The 18,426-nt window shown below is 40.4% G+C and overlaps 1 protein-coding gene across 1 annotated transcript in view; it reads left to right on the top strand.

The window, feature by feature from the left end:
- Nucleotides 1-18,426, top strand: part of TBC1D20 (TBC1 domain family member 20) — a 39,824-nt gene that overhangs the window by 18,765 nt on the left and 2,633 nt on the right. The window contains exons 4-7 of the mRNA XM_036748654.1: nucleotides 9,920-10,106; nucleotides 10,287-10,388; nucleotides 13,850-13,991; nucleotides 18,088-18,272. Coding sequence (XP_036604549.1) covers nucleotides 9,920-10,106; nucleotides 10,287-10,388; nucleotides 13,850-13,991; nucleotides 18,088-18,272 — 616 coding nt within the window. The remainder of the gene's footprint in view (nucleotides 1-9,919; nucleotides 10,107-10,286; nucleotides 10,389-13,849; nucleotides 13,992-18,087; nucleotides 18,273-18,426) is intronic.

The raw sequence follows: 18,426 nt of genomic DNA, 5'->3' as shown, positions 1-18,426 counted from the left end.
AACCCCCAGTCCAGACTGGGCTTAGATCTTCAGCAGGCTGTTGCACTCCTGCTCTGATCCGCCACTTAATTCCTCCTACCAGGTGGGCCTGGAGCCGGAAGTAACAACAGCTGTAGCTGCCCCACCTCCGCTGCCCCCGGGGCTGGAAGCCCAACCGCGAACTCCTTCCACTCCCGCAGCTTTTCCCACTAACCTTCTCCGCAGTCTTTGGTGTTTGTGGGTCGAGGGGCCTGGTAACTGCCGCAGCTCACATATTCAGGGCGCTAAGGCCCCCTCCGCCCAGCTTCTGTTCTGGATGGTCCACGTCGCTCAGGCGGGCTCTGCTCCACTCTGTTCCCAGCTCCCAGCTCCGTGTGGAATAGACCTCACCCAGAGACCATCCAGGGTGTCCTGGGCTGGAGCCCTGCTTCCCTCTGCTGTTCTGTGGGTTCTGCCGTTCTAGAATTGGTTCAGAGCCATTTTTATAGGTTTTTGGAGGGACTCGGTACGGAGCTTACTCTAGTCCGTGCTTACCAGCCGCCATCTTGGCTCCGCCCTTTGACTGCATTTTTTTAATACGCAGAGACTATATATAATAGGCCTCTGTGTGGGCATATATACAAATGCCCATATGTATACCTTGGTTCCCTTTCCTATCCTAGTTACTTGGTCTAGGACATTTAAGACTATTTTCCCTAAAAATCTTTTCTTTTTAAGTTTGAACAACTTCAGTACTTCTGATGTGTGGATACTTCCTCTACCAAAGATCACAACCCCGCTGTAACTTGGTCTTCAAAGGCTATAACTAAAAAAAAATCCTATGTTTGGCAAGTTGATAAAGAACCCTCTTCTAATTTAATTTCTTCAGAAAACAGTCTGTCATTGAGACTTTGCTTGAAATGTTTTTCGCTTGGTAAAGCTTGCTAGAGTTTGTTCTCATTGTCACAGTCTTTGAGAAACTATCATCATTATGAAGTGTGTCACAGTAGGATTTTAGGGGAGTTTGTGATCACATAATCATTTTATCCCATTTACTGTTTTTCCATTTAAACCAAGGGTTCTTAACCTAGGGTCTATGAACTTGTTTTTTAAAAAATATTTTGATAACTGTATTTTAATATGGTTTCTTTTATAATCCTAAAATTATATCTATAATTGTATGAATTTTATATTATGCATTTAAAAACATTATTTTGAGAAGGCGTTCTTAGGTTTCATCAGACTGCCAAAGGGGTCCATACCACAAAAGGTTAAGAACCCTTGATTTAAACCATCATTGGTCTATATTATAAATATTGTAGTCTGTATTTTCCCTATGCTCTTAGGCTCAAACTACCATTTATATTCTGATAAATGACAGTTTTGGATTTTATGATCGTTGGGGTCCCTTTCTAGTTCTGAGTTTTTTTTCTTGATTCTCTCCATCTCATTTGCCCTAATTATTCAGAAAATGCCAACATCTTATTCATTAATTTATGACTATTGATAACATTCTTTACCTCAACTATTAATAATTTACTTGGTTACTAATGTTATTTTACTAAGTTTAGTTTATTTGCATTTTGCTCTTGTAATGTGTCCTCAAGGCCTACACCATTCTTGTTGGGGCAGAGGTAAGCATGGGAGGGTGATGAGATTTTTGGTCGAAGTTTTTGTCCAGTTGCTATCCAGGCCCTGATATCACCTGCTTTCTCATTCACTGTACCTGTATTCTTTGTCCGGCAAGGAAGCAGTGCAGATGTTTAAGATCTTACAGTTTGAGGCTCATGTGGGACAAGCTTCCTGGATTCAGAGGAGCAGGGAGAGGAAAGGAGCAAGGAACCAAACCAGTCAGTGACAGAGCTGGCTGCCGAAGGAGAGACATGAGTGGCTGCCTCATTTCCCAGCATAACCTCTCTTCCAACAGTGGATCATCACTTTAAAAGTATACAGTGTGCAGTAGTATAGAAGTATACAGTGTGCAGTAGAGAGGATTCGTGTAGCCAGGAGTACATTGGAATATTACTGGCGTTGTGTTGAAGTATTTATTTTCTATAAAGTTCTCTAAATCCAAAGCCTCAAAAAAAAAAAAAAGGCAGGTTTTGGGGGGAAGGAATTATGTGCTAGATATTGAGTATGTAGCTTAAACCATAAGATAAGACAATGTTGAACAAAGATAATAGCATCAGAGAACATAAAGTCACAGAGCTCAGCGTCCCCCAATCTACCCAGCGTACTGGGTGCAAATGATGCGAATAGTGCTTCAGGTTTGGTTGTGGAGAAATGTCTGCCCAGTCTCCCATGTCAATGATTTAGCATGATCCCCAACTAAAACAATTGGGTAAGGGTAGATGGAAGACTTGGGTAATTTAGAGCTGCAGGTTAGCCGGGACAAAACCTTTGTCTCTGGAGTTTGTCCTGAGGCTGGGTGCCCCCTGTACTTCAAAGGCATAGAGACCGAGAACTCTCTTTCTTGGGAAATTGTGCAGTACAAGAGGGGCTAGGGGCTGAGAAAAGTTTGGAGGGAAACCAGAGGCAAGTAACTGGGATTATTAGAGGCTGAAAAAGACCAAAAGGCCAAGGGAGAAATTTAAGTGAAAGCCTAACTTAGAAGCAGAGAAACCAACAGAAAGGCTCATAAAAACAGAAGGAAGAATGCGTAAAGACTGAGGCCAAAACATTATGAACAAGTACATTTCGACAAAATAATTTGCAAAAGCCTTTCAGGAGAAAAACCTTTAGATGTGAAGGAACACTATGTTCCAAATAACCCAGGATTACTTCTCAGTCATGAGACATTGGAGAAGTGAATGGAATCCTACATTATAAAAAATAAAGGAGCTCAATCTATAACCCAAAATAATCTTTCTATAAAATTAAGCCTAATCATTTTTAGATGATGGGAAGGGAAGAAAAAGGTCAGCAGAATATTTCACTTGCAAATACCCAAACAATGGAGACACCAGAAAGGTAAATAAACACAGTGACTTAGAAAAGACTTGAGTAATAAGATCTTTTGTCTTATGCTTAAAAGCTGTTGGTTAAAGAAAAAAAATAGATCGAACTGAAAGATAAACAAAAAGAGATCCTTTCGAAAGAAAAGAGACACAAGGGACTAGAAATGTAAAAAAAAAATCGTAAGACAGGAAGGAGGAAGAATTGAATTAATACTCCCTCTGTTGAATACCTACAAATGAATCATTGTCCTCTGTGCTAGGGATGACAGTGAAGAGTTTCAAGAACAAAGAAAACAGGGCATTGGAAAAGAGGAAGGGGGAGGAGAACCTCATATACAAAGTTCTTGTGTTTAAACATGATAGAACACCGTTATAATATGGCATAGAAGAGAGTGTTGCCCCAGAAGGTAAAAGAAAAGGGTGCCACAAAAAAACATTCCCGTGGAGGGCAGGAAGGAGGAAAGAAGGAAGGAAGCATGCATTTATTAAGTGCCTACTATGCGCCAGACATTGTGCTAAGTGCTTTATAAATCTGATCTCATACAGTCCTCGTAAGAACCCTTGGAAGTGTAAGTACTGTTATTGTCTTCATTTTACAGTAGAGGAAACTGAGGCAAACAAGTTAAGTAACTTGCCCAGAGTCACAGAGCTGTATCTGAGGCCAGATTTAAACTCAGGTCTTCCTTATTCTAGGTCCAGTGTTCTTATCCACTGTACCAGTGTGACTGGTTAAAAAAAAACAAAACTGACCTCATCATAAGATTCTTCTGAGCGAATCTGTATACTAGGAGACTGATTTCTCTGCAGAAGAATTCTCAGGAGGAGGGATATATGAATAGCAGAATAGATCTAGAACCAAAGACAACTTAAGTTGGCCTTAGTGAAAAGGTATCAAGCTAAGAGTAGGGGGTAGGACTTGGCTTCAGGACTTGGGACACGAAGTAACTTGCACTAGATGACACTGCTTCATCTGATGTTATTTCCTTCATGAATTGATATTTCTAAAAAGTGTGAGGCACACCATAAAATAAAGAATAGGGTAATATCTATTAATGCAGTGACAGAAATGGAATGGAAGAGGAAGTTTACTCTGCATTGAGAGACAAAAAAAAAACCAAGAAATAAATAAGAGAGTGTGTGTGTGTGTGTGTGTGTGTGTGATCAGATATTTGGGTAGAATTTAGAATAAACTAAAAGAGAAAAAAATATGGAGGACAAAGTAAAGGAAAACTTATTAGAAAAGGTTCATCAAAAGAATGTTACTTTATAAAATAAGTTGGAGAGGTGGGAAGGAAAAATTCTAACCACAGGCTTAACTGAGTGGAAGAAGAGAAGGCTCAAAAGAGATATGGGGAGATAAATAAAAAGATGTTAGCAATTTAAGTAAATTTAAAAAATTTGCAATAGGAATGGTAAAATGGGAACAGGGAGGTATCCTTGGGAATAGACTAGCAACAAAATGTGTAACAAAAACTAATTTCAGGGAGAAAGTACTGATTTAACAGAAGAAGGGGGATGAAAATCAGTACAAAAAGTAGATGAAAATACAACCCTAACAACCATAACCTTAAATGTGAATGGTTTAAACATTCCAATAAACCAGTAGCAGTATAGATAAGAAAATAAGACCTGGTAAGTGCTGCATACTAGAAACACAGCCAAAAAAATAAAATCATACACAGAATGAAAAGGGGGTTGAACTGGTTAACTTCTGAGACCTTGTCAAAAACTGAGATTTTATCATTTTGTGAAATGCATATTAGGTTAGTAGAGATTTGAGATTGCCTACCTCCTGGGCTTTACCTTGCCAAGAACTGTCATTTCGACATCCTCTGTTTACATAGAACATCATTGGGTGAATTGCTTTGAGACTCACTGCCCCTTTCTATGGGATTTATGACTATAAATTATACCTTAACCAAAAGTGCCTGCAGCCAGCTAATTAGGATTTCTTGTAAGTTTGGGGAATACAAAGGGAACAGCATTTGTGTGTGATAGTCCCAGATTTTCAACAGGGGAGACATAAGGACACAAAAGTTATAACATGCTAAACTTCATACAACATGGTAGGATTTAGTCAAAACTGCAAGTCTTCTGCTTCCAGTGTGCTTGTCACTAAGTCATTTTGCCTCTCAGATAAGCTACTGTTCCAGAAATATGAATATTTCACTGATCTCTCATAGAGTATGTAACAGAATTTTTCCAACCTTATTTACTGGGTTCTTGCGTTTAAATATAGTAAAACATCATGGTTCATAATTAAATGGATTTAAGTTCTGTTCATGTCACCTGAAACCATAATTACAAGTAATTATTGAGTTTCATTCAACTAGTCAAAGAATTGGAGGAGGGAAACTTTGGGGAAAAACCATGAGGGCTGTCCTCATAGAGTTTATAGTTTAGATGTGGATAAGGTACTAATACAGGTAACTGCAATTCACTGTATTATGTAAGTGTGTTAGGGAAGTTCAAGCAGGGTGCTATATCAGACTCAAGACAGGGAGAAGGTTGTTACTGATGAGTAGTGACTCTGGGAAAACTACCTACAATATGGTATTTGATTGAATTGGACTTTAAAATATGGGAGAGAGTATAACAGTGAAGGAAGGGGAAGGAAAAAAAACATTTCTGATATAATGATTGGTGCAGACGAAGTCATCGAAGCAGGAGGGCACACAACATGTTCAGGGATAGGGGAGGGACAGCAGAAACTAGTTCAGTTTGGCTAGACTAGAATGTGTGGAGGCAAGAAGAGGAAATTAGACTGGAAAGGTAGGGTGGTAGGAGATTGTAAAAGGTTGTGGATGTCAGGCAAAGGAGTTTGCTCAGAGGAAATAGACATGAAACAGTTTTGGATAGAAGAGTAACATGACCAGATCAACACATAAGACAATTTACTCATGCAGCATTTTGGAGAAGTTCAAAGTAAGAAAGAGTAGAGGCAGGAAGAACTGTTAAGCTCTCCAGGTTAGCTAAGCAGGGTCTGTACCAAGGTGGAAACAGTGGGAACCGAGAAGAGGGGGACAGATGGAAGAGATGCTATCGAGACAGAATCAGTGGGAATGGACGGCTGAAAGTGAAAGAGTAGAATGGAAGTCCACAGTTGTGAACACTACAGTCATGAAAGACAGTTAGAATGGGGATAGCAGAAACAAAAGTAAAGGTAGAAGAGCAAGTTTAGGGAGAAGTTTAACATTTCTTTCCATTGTGAATATAGACAATAAACCATAGTAGCATTAGGTATATCAATGACTTTGTTACCTCTAGAAATCACAGATATTTTCATATCACATTACAGTTGTTACAAATATCTCAAAAAGTGATTTTTACTCATCACTGCTTTGAAATATTTTCATAACTATTTCTGTATAATTGGTTTCCTTTTATAATCCTATGTATTTTATGCATTTAAAAATATTATTCTGGGGGCAGCTAGGTGGCTCAGTGAGTAGAGCACCGGCCCTGGAGTCAGGAGGACCTGAGTTCAAATCCGGCCTCCGACACTTGACACATGTACTAGCTGTGTGACCTTGGGCAAGTCACTTAACCCCAATTGCCCTGCCAAAAAGCAAAAAAAAAATATATATATATATATATATATATATATATATATATATATATATATATATATATATATATATATATATATATATATTATTCTGAGAAGAGATCATAGACTTCACCAGATTGCCAAAGGAATCCATGACAAAAAAAAGTTATGAATCCCTTCCGTAGGTCATACAAAGAGTAAGTGGCATATGCAAGATTTGATTAGAATGGAAAGAGAACCTAGGTTCTGTGACTCCAAATTGAACAGTTATGGGAATTCCTACTATAATGCACCCATGGATCCTTGAAGTATAAAGCTTACCAAATATATCTATTTGTGTGTGTGCATATCTCCCCTCCCCTTTTTAAAGAAATACATTAAAGGTAAAGAATATATTCAAACCAGTATAATATGATGTGGCCCCACTCCTAATGGAGTTTACTGACTTAGCAGTGCTAACGCAAAAGGTACACAAATAACAGCATGAAGAGATATTCACAAACCAAATCCCATGTCAGGTTCAGGGAAGGAAAATAGCTGAAATAATTTAATAGTGATTAAATTAAACTGTATATTAATCCAAAAAATCAACTTCAGCTGCACAAAATGGAAGAGACATAGCTAGAAAAGAGTTTATCTGGAAAAGATCTGGGGGATGTAATAGATTGCACATTCATTATGTGCCAGTGATATGATATGTCAGCCAAGTAAGCTAGTGTGACCTTAGACTGAATTAAGAAATGCTTCACATCCAGCAGTAAGAAAGGCTGTTTTCTGTCAGACCACACTTGTAGTATTGTGTTCATTTCGGGACACTATATACTAGAGAGAGCAGCCAAAATGATGGTGCACCTTGAGTTTATCCTGTAGGAAGATAAGTTGAACAAACTGGGGATGTCTAGCCTGGAGAAGAGAATAAATAGTGTTAATATAGCTGTCTACAAGGGGCTTTTCCCATGGATGAAGAAGGATTAGATTTGTTCTGCCTAGGCAGAAATAGATACTATGGATGGAAGTTGGAAAGAGGCATATTTGTGTTTGATATTAGGGGGAAAACTTCCTGATAGAGATCACAGCATTAGACTGCTCTGAAGGGGGTGGGTTCCCCCTCACTGGAGGTCTTCGAGCAAAGGCTAGATGCTCAGTTGTTGGATAAATTGAAGAGAGGATTCTCGTTTAGATGTAAGTTGAACTAGATAGTCACTAGGTTGCCTTTCAATTCTGAATTTCTATATGAGGTAGAAGAGTATGGGATCAAAGATGTAGGTAGAAGGATTAAGTTCAGTTAGGAAGGGGGATATGTCTTCTGTGACCAGAGTGAAGGAGGCAAGTATGGGTGGTAGTGCTGAGATTTGAAGATATTAAAGGTAGGCTGAGAGCTCACATTAAATTACATCAATCTTTGGGGCAGCTAGGTCATGCAGTGAGTAGAGCACCAGCCCTGGAGTCAGGAGGACCTGAGTTCAAATCCGGTCTCAGACACACGACACACTTACTAGCTGTGTGACCTTGGGCAAGTCACTTAACCCCAATTGCCCTGCCTCCCGACCCTCCCAAAATTTACATCAGTCTTCACAGAAATAGATTGTTATAAGTTTGAGATGTGGGGTTAGGATTGTGCAAGAGAGAAGAGGAGAATGGAACAGGAATGGGGAATGAGATAAGGAGTGCATAAGGGTGAAATAGGTTTGTCAGGCAGCATCAAGGACCCAGTTGAGATTATATTGTATAAATTTGTTATGAGTGAAATCAGCCCAGTTTAATGATTTTTTTTCTTTAGCAGCAGCTCAGTGACAGGAACAGAGAAATAAGATAATTGAAACAACCCAGGAATGGGGCTTTTCAATTTAGAAACAGTGGAAGGTCAGAGGGATAAGGAATCCTAGAGTAGTATCTAGTGAAACATGAAAGTGACCAACCTTTGGGACCAAGACCAGGGTATGGAATCAAACCAAGCCAGAGTGGGCAAATTGGACTGGGAAAATAAGCAGGGATCAAGGGATTAGAGGTTGATAAGCATGAAGGTTTAATGTGAATGAGTGGGAAGAATGGAAAAATAGGAGTTTAACAGAAAGTTGTTAGTATTGTTTATTAGCTGTTTACTAGTAAGTTATTATTACTGCTTTACTATTAGGCATTGTGCTTCGTATTGAAGACTCAAAAACAAAAAAGAAATAGTCACTCCTCTCCAGGAGCTTATGATCTGCTCCATAAATGCTATCCTTGTGGATTGGGTGGGGATTTGAATGGATAATCCCTAATGTCCCTTCTAATGAGAGGATTCTGTGAAATGCCTCATAGTGTCCACCTCCAGTACCTCGCTCTGGGAGGAACAGACAGCCTTCTTGGCCTTGGTTTGTAGCATTCCGTCACAGTGATGGCTTCCACTCTAGGACATCCAGGCTCTTCCCAGCAGCCATGGTGTGCAGGCCCAGTGGGTATTTAGGGGTGCATAATAGGAGAGTTGGAGATAAAATGCAAGAGTTTTTCATTAAATTAAAAATAAGCACCCACTACATGCAAAATGTGCTACCATGCACTGGGGGTTAGGTGGGGACTCAGTCCTCATGGAGTTTACATTCTAGTAGGGTGATAGAATTAATAATTATAATAGTATTTATATCACCTGAAGGTTTGCAAAGTGCTTTGTATATCTCTCGTTTGATCTCGCAACAACCCGGCGAGGTAGGTGCTCTTATCCTCATTGTACAGATGAGGAAGCTGAGGGTCACATAGCTAGTAAATATCTGAGGCTGGATTTGAACTCAGGTCCTCCTGATTCCACTGGATCATCTAGCTGCCTGTATATACAAATAATGATAACATAAAATAGGACAGAAGTACAAGGTATTTTGTGAGATCTGAAGAAGGGAAGCAGAGAAGGCTTCATGGAGGTTGTGGCTTTTGAACTGAGTTGAAGAATGGGTAAGATTTCCACAGGCAGAGATGGGGTAGGGCACTGACAGCACAGGGAAGACAGTGAAGAGAGGTACAGAAGGAGAAAGCCATTGGAGCTGCATACAGAAGAAAGCACGCTGGCTGGAGCATAGAGTAGGAGGATGTGGAATAGGCAGAGAAAGCTGGAAATGTGCGGTGGTGCTGGGCAGTGGAGAGCATTGACTCCCAAGCTAAGGAATTTGAATTTTGTGCAGTAGGCAGTAACCCATTCAAGAGTTTGGAGCAAAAGCTCATCCTCATATTTGCTCATTGTGTTGGGTTGATTGAAGCTAGAGAAACTGGTGTGGGGGATGCAGGGTGGGTGGCTTGTGCAGTGGTCCAGAAGTTAGTCACAAGGATCCATTGTAGGATGTTGGTAGTAGGATTCATTCCTTGATAACACACTTCCTTTGAAAGCCACCATTCTGTACTTGGGCAAGCCAGCTCTGGTCCTTCTTCCTTTTCTTGCTCTTTGGCTATTTGCCATGCCCACGTGCTTCTTTCTCTCTATCTCCAGGCATGCCTAGTGAACAAAGAGAAGGGCTCCAGGAGGAACTGATTGACATCATTTTGTATGTTTTGGAGCGCAATCCCCAGCTGCACTACTACCAGGGCTACCATGACATTGTGGTCACATTTCTGCTCGTTGTGGGTGAGAGGCTGGCAACATCACTAGTGGAGAAGCTTTCTACCCACCACCTCAGGTATCTTGCCAGGGAACTGTAAGAAGTTACATTTTCTACCTACTTGGGGCCACACACACAAAAAAACCCCCAATGTTTTCCCCCGAGCTCATTACTGATCCATTTACTGAATGGGCTAACCCCCAACAGGGCTTAATCTAGTTTTGACCTGACCAAACTCTTTCTCTTGTCTCGCCCTAGGGATTTCATGGACCCAACAATGGACAATACCAAGCATATATTAAACTACCTGATGCCCATCATAGATCAGGTGAATCCAGAGCTCCATGACTTCATGCAGAGGTATACAACATGGTCTCCCCCACTTTTCCCCTTTAGGGAATCCAAACCTATTTTATCATCATCTTAAATTTGTGTTAATTAGTATGGTTTGGCAAGTCCTAAGTTCTTTCATGCTAAAAGACAAATAAACTCATCGAACCCCTGGACTTCATAAAGTCACTCAGGCATAGGATTAGGTCTTATCTGTAGGGGAATTAATTCAATTAAATTTAGCATATTTGTTAAGCAACTCCTATGTTGAAAACAAGGGCCTGGGCATAGGGCGCGCGCGCGCGCGCGCGCGCGCACACACACACACACACACACACACACACACAAATTCTGCAGTCCCTACCCCCAAGAAGCTTGTTTTGCAGTAGGGGGACTCTAACAGGTATGCAGACCAATGAATACAAGGTAACTTGAGGAGGGGAGAACATTAATTACTTGGGCAAGTGACAATGAGGAGGATCAGAGAATGCTCTTATTTTGTGGAGGAGGTGATTCCTGAGCTGAACATTGAGGGGAAGATAAGGATTCTGAGAGGTAGAGAAGGAAAGGCAATACATCGTGGGTGTGGAGGATGGCTTCTGCAAATCCATTTTGGCAGGGGAAGCAATGCTGAGTTCAGGGAACAGCTAGCAGTCCAGGTTGTCTATAACTAGAGAACCAGAAATATTGAGAGATGAAACTGGAAACATTGGCTATAGTCTGATTGTGGGAGGTTGAGCTTACATTTTAGCTTAATGGCATTAAGGTGCTACTGAAGACTTTTGAATAGGGGAGCTATATAGAAAGAGTAGTGCCTTAGAAATATTATTTTGGTGGCTGTATGGATTGGAGAGAGAGAAGACTAAAATTTTGAGGCCGGTTAAAATAGTCCAACCTAAACACTAATGTGTTTTGGTGGAGTTGTGAACTGATCCAGCCATTTTGGAGTGCAGTTTGGAACTATGCCCAAAGGGCTATAAAAATGTGCATACCCTTTGACCCAGCGATACCACTTCTAGGTCTGTATTCCAAATAAATCATACAGATGGGAAAAGGAACCACATGTACAAAAAGACTTATAGCAGCTCTTTTTGTGATGGCAAAGAATTGGAAATTGAGGGGATGCCCATCAGTTGGAGAATGGCTGAACAAGCTGTGGCATGTGAATGTAATGGAATACTATTGTGCTATAAGAAACGAGGAGCAGATGGGACTTCAGAAAAACCTGGGAAGACTTATATGAACTGATGCTGAGTGAAGTGAGCAGAACCAGGAGAACATTGTACATAGTAACAGCCACACCATGCGATGACTAACTTTGATAGACTTAGTTCTTCTTAGCAGTGCAAGGATCTAAGACAACGCCAGAAGACTTATGGTAGAAAACGCTGTCCATGTCCAAAAAAAGAACTATAGAGTCTGAATACAGATCAAAGCATATTATTTGCTCTCTTTTTTTTTCTTCTTTCTCGTGGTTTCTTCCATTGGTTCTAATTCTTCTTTACAGCATGACTAATGTGAAAATCCGTTCAGTAGGAATGTGTATGTAAAGCCTGCATCAAATTACACACCGTCTTGGGGTGGGGGGAGGGGAGAGATGGGGAGAAAATTTGGAACTCATAATTTTATGGAAGTGAATGTTGAAAGCTAAAAATAAATAAATAAAATAGTCCAAGCAGGAGGTGATTAGGGCTGGATGTGCTGAAACAGTGCCAGTGGAGAGAAGCAGACATGCTAGAGAAGTAACAGGGGTGGAGCTATCAGCACCTCTCTGCTAGTGAATAGAGGTGAGAAGGGAGAGGGAACAGGCAAAGATGGCTTCAAGGCTAGGAGCCGGAGTGACTAGAAAAATGCAGTGTCCTCTGCGGAAATAAAGGAAGGGCTGTGGAGGGAAGTTCTTGGGACAGCCATGAGTTCTGCTTTGAGCAAGGTGAATTTAAGAGGCCCGTGGAACATCCCAAGTGGAGACATCCATCAGTCGGCTGGTAATGAGAGACTGGAAGGGAATTTAAAGCTGGATGTGTTGATTTGGGTGTCATCTCTGAAAAGATGATTCCATCTCTTAAGGATTTTAGTTACACTAATTCTGCAGATCATTGAAAGTATCTATTTCCTAGCTTAAGAGAATGTGCTGCCTGAGCCTCAAAATAACAGATCTGAGTACTGTCAGAAGGCACTTGAAGATACAGTCTCTCTAAAAACAGTGGAAATAGAGAACACTTGATTTTAATTCTTGTCCCATATTTTTTAGAGTTGTAGACCAACTCCACTGCTTTGTGGAACATAATGACAATGATATAATTTTTTTTTTATAATTTATAAAACCCTTTCCTTGAAATGATCTTCTAAGGTAGTTCATTCAGGTAGTATCATGAGGAAACTGAGCTTATAGTCACAAGTGGTAGAGCCAGGCCTTGACTCCAGGTCTTAAGACTAAGTCCAATACTCTTCCTACTATTCTTCAACTATCTCCTCCCCTGCCCTCACCAAAAACCAAACAAATGAAACTCCTCACGTTTCTATGGTATTTTGCTGTCTTTATGGCAACTTTGCAAAGTTGCTAGTGCAAGAATTATTATTCTCATTTTAACAACAATAGCTAATCGCAAACATTTATATAGCGCTTACTATGAGCTAGGCACAGTGCAGAGCGCTTTACAGTATCTCATTTAATCCTCACAGCAAACCTGGGAGATAGGCACTATTACTATCCCTATTTTACAGACGGAGAAAATGAGGCCCACAGAGGTGAAGTGACTTGCCCAGGGTGGCACAGCTAGGAAGTGTCTGAGGCCAGATTTGAACTCAATTCTTCCTGACTCCAGGCCCAGAGGTCTATCCACTGTGCCACCCAGCTGCCTCATTTTGCGGCTAGTTGCCTAATTTTACATAGTTTACCAATATCACGTAGCTGGTAGAACTGGGACTTGGCTCTTTTGGCTCTTGGTCTAGTGCTCATTGCACTATACCATAATGCCTTTTTTGAAGCAAAATAACTAGGATTCATACTGTGTATCAGGAGAGCCTCACAAGATTGTGTTGGAGAAATTAGGGAAGGGAAGAGAACAAGAATTTATTAAGCTCCTAAGGCATTCTGCTAAGTACTTTATGAATATCTCATTTGATCCTCATAACAACCATGGGAGGTAGGGGCAATTATTGGCTCCATTTTGTAGTTGAGGAAACTGAAGCATATGGAGGTTAAGTGATTTACCTAGGCACACGCAGCTAGGAAGTATCTCAAACTGGATTTAAATTCAAGTCTTCCCGACTCTGTGTCCAGAACTTATGGCTACTAACATTACTGTTTACAGCCTTGGATACTGAAGTCTTAGGGAATACAGCTTATTCCTTGATGGAGAAAGTTGCCAGAAAACACATTTCTCAAGTCAGTGTCTCACCAGATCTGAAGCTGGGGAAGCCAGAAAGGGAGGGAAGATGTGGAGGAAGCTTCAACAGAATCTAACAACTGGATTTCCTTTGGCTCTTAGTGCTGAGGTGGGGACCATCTTTGCACTCAGCTGGCTGATCACCTGGTTTGGCCATGTCCTATCTGACTTCAGGCATGTGGTACGGTTGTATGACTTCTTCCTGGCCTGCCACCCACTGATGCCCATTTACTTTGCTGCTGTGGTAAGTATTAGTCATAAGTCTGTAACATAGCAGTCCAATGACTTCCCTTGGAAAGGGTCACCTCCAGGAGCAAACATACCTGGGAGTGGAGCTAGACATGTTCATCTGAGTCGCAAGTAAGATGTTTCTCCCTTTTTTCATGTTTCTTTCCACCTGAATTGGGGAGAGAGGAAAAGTAGCTCCTTGATCTATGGCACTCTCTTCCCCTTTTTTAAAGAATTTTTCTTTTATTTTTACAAGCAGTTTTTAATCCCTTCCACTGCCTCTCCAATCTTCAATTGGGTGGAACTAAACCCACACAAACTTGCATATTCATAGACCAGCAAAGCAAATTCTCACATTGGCCATGTTCAAAAATGCATGTCTTTTTGTAAATTTTAAGTTCATCTCCTCTTTGGCAGAAGATGGGTTATTGGGTTTATTGTCAGTCATGATTTATCATTTCATTAATCAGAGTCCTAAAGACTTTCAAAGTTGTTTTTCTGTATAATCTTGTCTTTGTGTCGGTTGTCTCCTAGTTCTGCTCACTTCACTCTGCATCATTTCATAATAGTCTTCCTAGTGTCCTCTGAAATTGTCCATTTCATCACTTTGTATAGCACAGAAATATTCCATTACATCTGTAGACCACAGTTTGTTTAGCCATTCCCCAAGAGATAGGTAACCCCTTAGTTTCCAGGTTGGAGGCTACTATGAAAATGGCTGCTATAAATATTTTTGTGCACATGGGTCCTTTTTTTTTTCTTTCTTTGATCTCTTTGGGGTAGAGGCCTAGTAATGATTTATTTGGGTTAAAGATTATGTATGCCCAGTATTGTAACTCTGGGCACATAGTTTCAAATCACCTTCCAGAATGGCTGAACTATGCATAGCTCTACTTTCAGTGCTCTTAGGTGCCTTGGTTTGTGCTATGATTCACAGGTTCCACTGGGAACAGTGGAAAAGAATAGTGTGTGGAAATATAAGTAAAAACCACAGGTTTAAAGGAAAAGGAAAAATAGGTGCTTATATTGATAATGATGATAATAATAATAACAGTAACCTCCAGGAAAGCCCTACTCTGATTCCCAGGGCCTCCCCAGCTGCGCCTGGGCTCTAAAGGTCAGGCCAACCAGCCATGCCAAAGCTCTTGTGGGCCTTACCAAACTGAAGAGGTTTTGAGTACAAGCCCCAAAGAAAACTGTTGTCCGCACCAACATCACCAAATTCTGAGATGCTGATCATTAGAAGGTTGTCCACCAGGGGCTGAATTGTTTCCACCACAGAAATTCATGAAACGGTTGGTTTAAGACAAGAAGGTATTATAATCTACCAGAAGGAATATCCAGGGTGGGTCTTAGAAGCATAATAAGTCCCATGTTCTTTTATCACTTTACAGTTTATAAAGCACTTTTCTTCCCAAGAGTATTGTGAGGTGAGGAACATAGCTACTATTGTCCTTCTTTTTATAAGTAGAGGAAACTGAATCTCATAGAATTGATTTGACTTGCCCATAGTTATGTATTGATAAATGGTGGCCTTGAACCTAGGTCTTCTGACTTCAGGTCCAGTGGTCTTGCTACTACTCTCCACTGCTTTTCTAAAATAGAAAGTGGACACAACTTGGGCTTGATGGTGAAGTAAGCTGTAGGAGAGTGTGAAGATTCTGGAGTCCTTGCTTCTAGATATTGTGAATTGACCTACTCCTTGTTTACTACTGAAGAAGTGAGTTTGTTTATGACTAAACAAGAGATAGAGAGCATTACTAGATGTGAAATGAATAATTTTGATTATATTAAACTGGTTTTGCGCAAACAAAACCAAATGCAGCCAAGATTAGAAGGAAAGCAGAAAGCTGGGAAACAATTTTTACAGCAAGTGTTTCTGACAAAGGCCTCATTTCTCAAATATGTAGAGAAATGATTCAAATTTATAAGAATACAAGTCATTCCCCAATTGATAAATGGCCAAAGGATATGAACAGGCAGTTTTCAGATGAAAAAATCAAAGCTATGAGAAATGCACATTAAAACAGCTCTGAGGTATCACCTCACACCTCTCTGATTGGCTTAAATGTCACAAAAGGAAAATGATAAATGTTGGAGGGGATGTGGGAAAACTGGGACACTAATGCACTGTTGGTGGAATTGTGAACTGATCTAACTGTTCTGGAGAACAATTTGGAACTATGTTCAAAGGGCAACACACTTTGCTTACCCTTTGATCCAGCAGTGCCACTACTAGGTCTGTATCTTAAAGAGATCCAAAAAATGGAGAAAGGACCTATTTCTTTTTTTATATATAAATTTATTTTTTATTTTTAGTTTACAACACTCAGTTCCACAAGTTTTGGGGTTCCAAATTTTCTCTACCTCCCTTCCTCTCCTCCCTCCTCCCTCCCAAGAGGGCATGTAATCCAATGTAGGTTCTACATATACCTTCACATTGAACCTATTTACATAATAGTCCAGTTGTAAAGAAGAATTATAACCAAGGGAATGAATCAGGAGAAAGAAGAAACAAAACCAAAAAAGAAGGAAAAAAAAAGAGAGCAAATAGTTTGCCTCAATCTGCATTCCAATTTCATAATTCTTTCTCTGGATGTGCATAGCTTTTTGAAAGGACCTATTTCTATAAAAATATTTACAGCAGCTCTTTTTGTGGTGGCAGTGAATTAGAAATTGAGGGGATGCCCATCAGTTGGAATGGCTGAACAAGTGGTGGTATATCATTGTTACGGAATACCGTTCTGCTGTAAGAAATGATGAGCAGGATGATTTCAGAAAGATCTAGAAAGACTTACATGAATGGATACAAAATGTAGTGAGCAGAACCAAGAGAACAGTGTACATAGTCATAGCAACACTGTATGGCGGTCAGCTGTGAATGACTTAGCTGTTCTCAGCAATACAATGATCCAAAGGACTCATGATATAAAAATGCTTTACTTCTAGAGCAAGAACTGATGCAGATCAAATTATACTATTTTTCATTTTATGTTTTCTTAGGTTTTTTTTGGTGGGGGCAGTTAGTTTCTTTTACAACCTAATATGAGAATATGTTTTACATGATTGCTCGTATGTAACCTATTTAAAATTGCTAGCTGTCTTAGGGAAGGAGGTTGTGAGGAAGGAAAAAAATTTGGAACTCAAAATTTTAAAAAACTAAATGTTAAAATTTGTCTTATATATAATTGGGAAAAAATTAATTTTTTTTAAAAGAAAAGTTTGACAATGAAAAGAAGAGGACACCTCTAGTATGCACATCAGCACAGAGCAAAGAAGGCATTCAGTGGATATCATTTCTGCTGTGGGTTAGTTCAGTGTTTCAGCCTTTTTTCCTTCCTTCTTGTCTTAAAAGGATTGCTTTGGGTGTCTAAATAAGAATTTGGGGAGGCCCTTGAGCCTCTGTGCCCAAGAAGGACTTAGGTATTCACACAGCCTAACCTCCAACAAGGCTCTTTTCTTGTCCAGTAATAGTAATAATGACAACAGCAAGAAGAGTTAGCATTCACGCTGCACTTTATGTCTGTGACCTCACTGGGTCTCTACAAGAAACCTGGGAGGCGGGTGCTCTTACTAGCTCCATTTACACACGAGGAAACTGAGGCACACTTGCACAGCTAGTAAGTATCTGAGTCAGCGTTTGAACTCAGGTCTTCCTTACTCCAGGTCTGTCACCCTACCCGTCGTGTAAAGCTGCCTCATTAAGATAGCAATATTTCTAGTCCCAACGGCACTGAAACCCATTGTGTGATATAATATTGTGTGGTAGCTAATGTTTATGTAGCACTTAGTATATGTTCAGCACTTTTACACCCTGGGAGACAGGGGCTATTATTATCCTCATTTTACAGATGAAGAAACTGAGGAACGCAGATGTTAAGTGACTTGCCCAGGGTCACACATCTAGGAATTGTCTGAGTCCGGTTTTGAACTTAGGTCCTTCGGACATGTTAATATTACATCCAAAATGGGTACTGGGATTCATGGCAGATTTTGAAAGAGTCTTTTCCACGATTAATATCTATCTTCAAGGAGAATGGTGTGTTTGTGGACGGGGCATTATCATCTTTTCTCAGGACTTCATTGCAGCATCTCTGGCTTTATTTCTGTAGATTGTGTTGTATCGAGAGCAAGAAGTCCTTGATTGTGAGTGTGATATGGCCTCTGTTCACCACCTCTTGTCCCAGATCCCTCAGGACTTGCCCTACGAAACCCTGATCAGTAGAGCAGGAGATCTCTTCGTTCAGTTTCCTCCATCTGAGCTTGCCAGAGAGGTAGCTCAGCAGCAAGCTGAGAGGTGAGTGAACCTACAACACCAGATGATCTGGAAGTTTTCCTGGACAGAATAGCACTTAAAAAAGGATGTATGTGTAGAAATTTTGGTTCCAGAGGCCTAGACAGGGGTAGGATTCCCATTTTAGACTTCACAGGTCCTCTTAAGGGAAAAATGT

Source organism: Trichosurus vulpecula, chromosome 3 (assembly GCF_011100635.1).
Source record: "Trichosurus vulpecula isolate mTriVul1 chromosome 3, mTriVul1.pri, whole genome shotgun sequence".
Taxonomy (NCBI): Eukaryota; Metazoa; Chordata; class Mammalia; order Diprotodontia; family Phalangeridae; genus Trichosurus; species Trichosurus vulpecula.
This window is presented reverse-complemented; position numbering and strand designations above follow the sequence as displayed.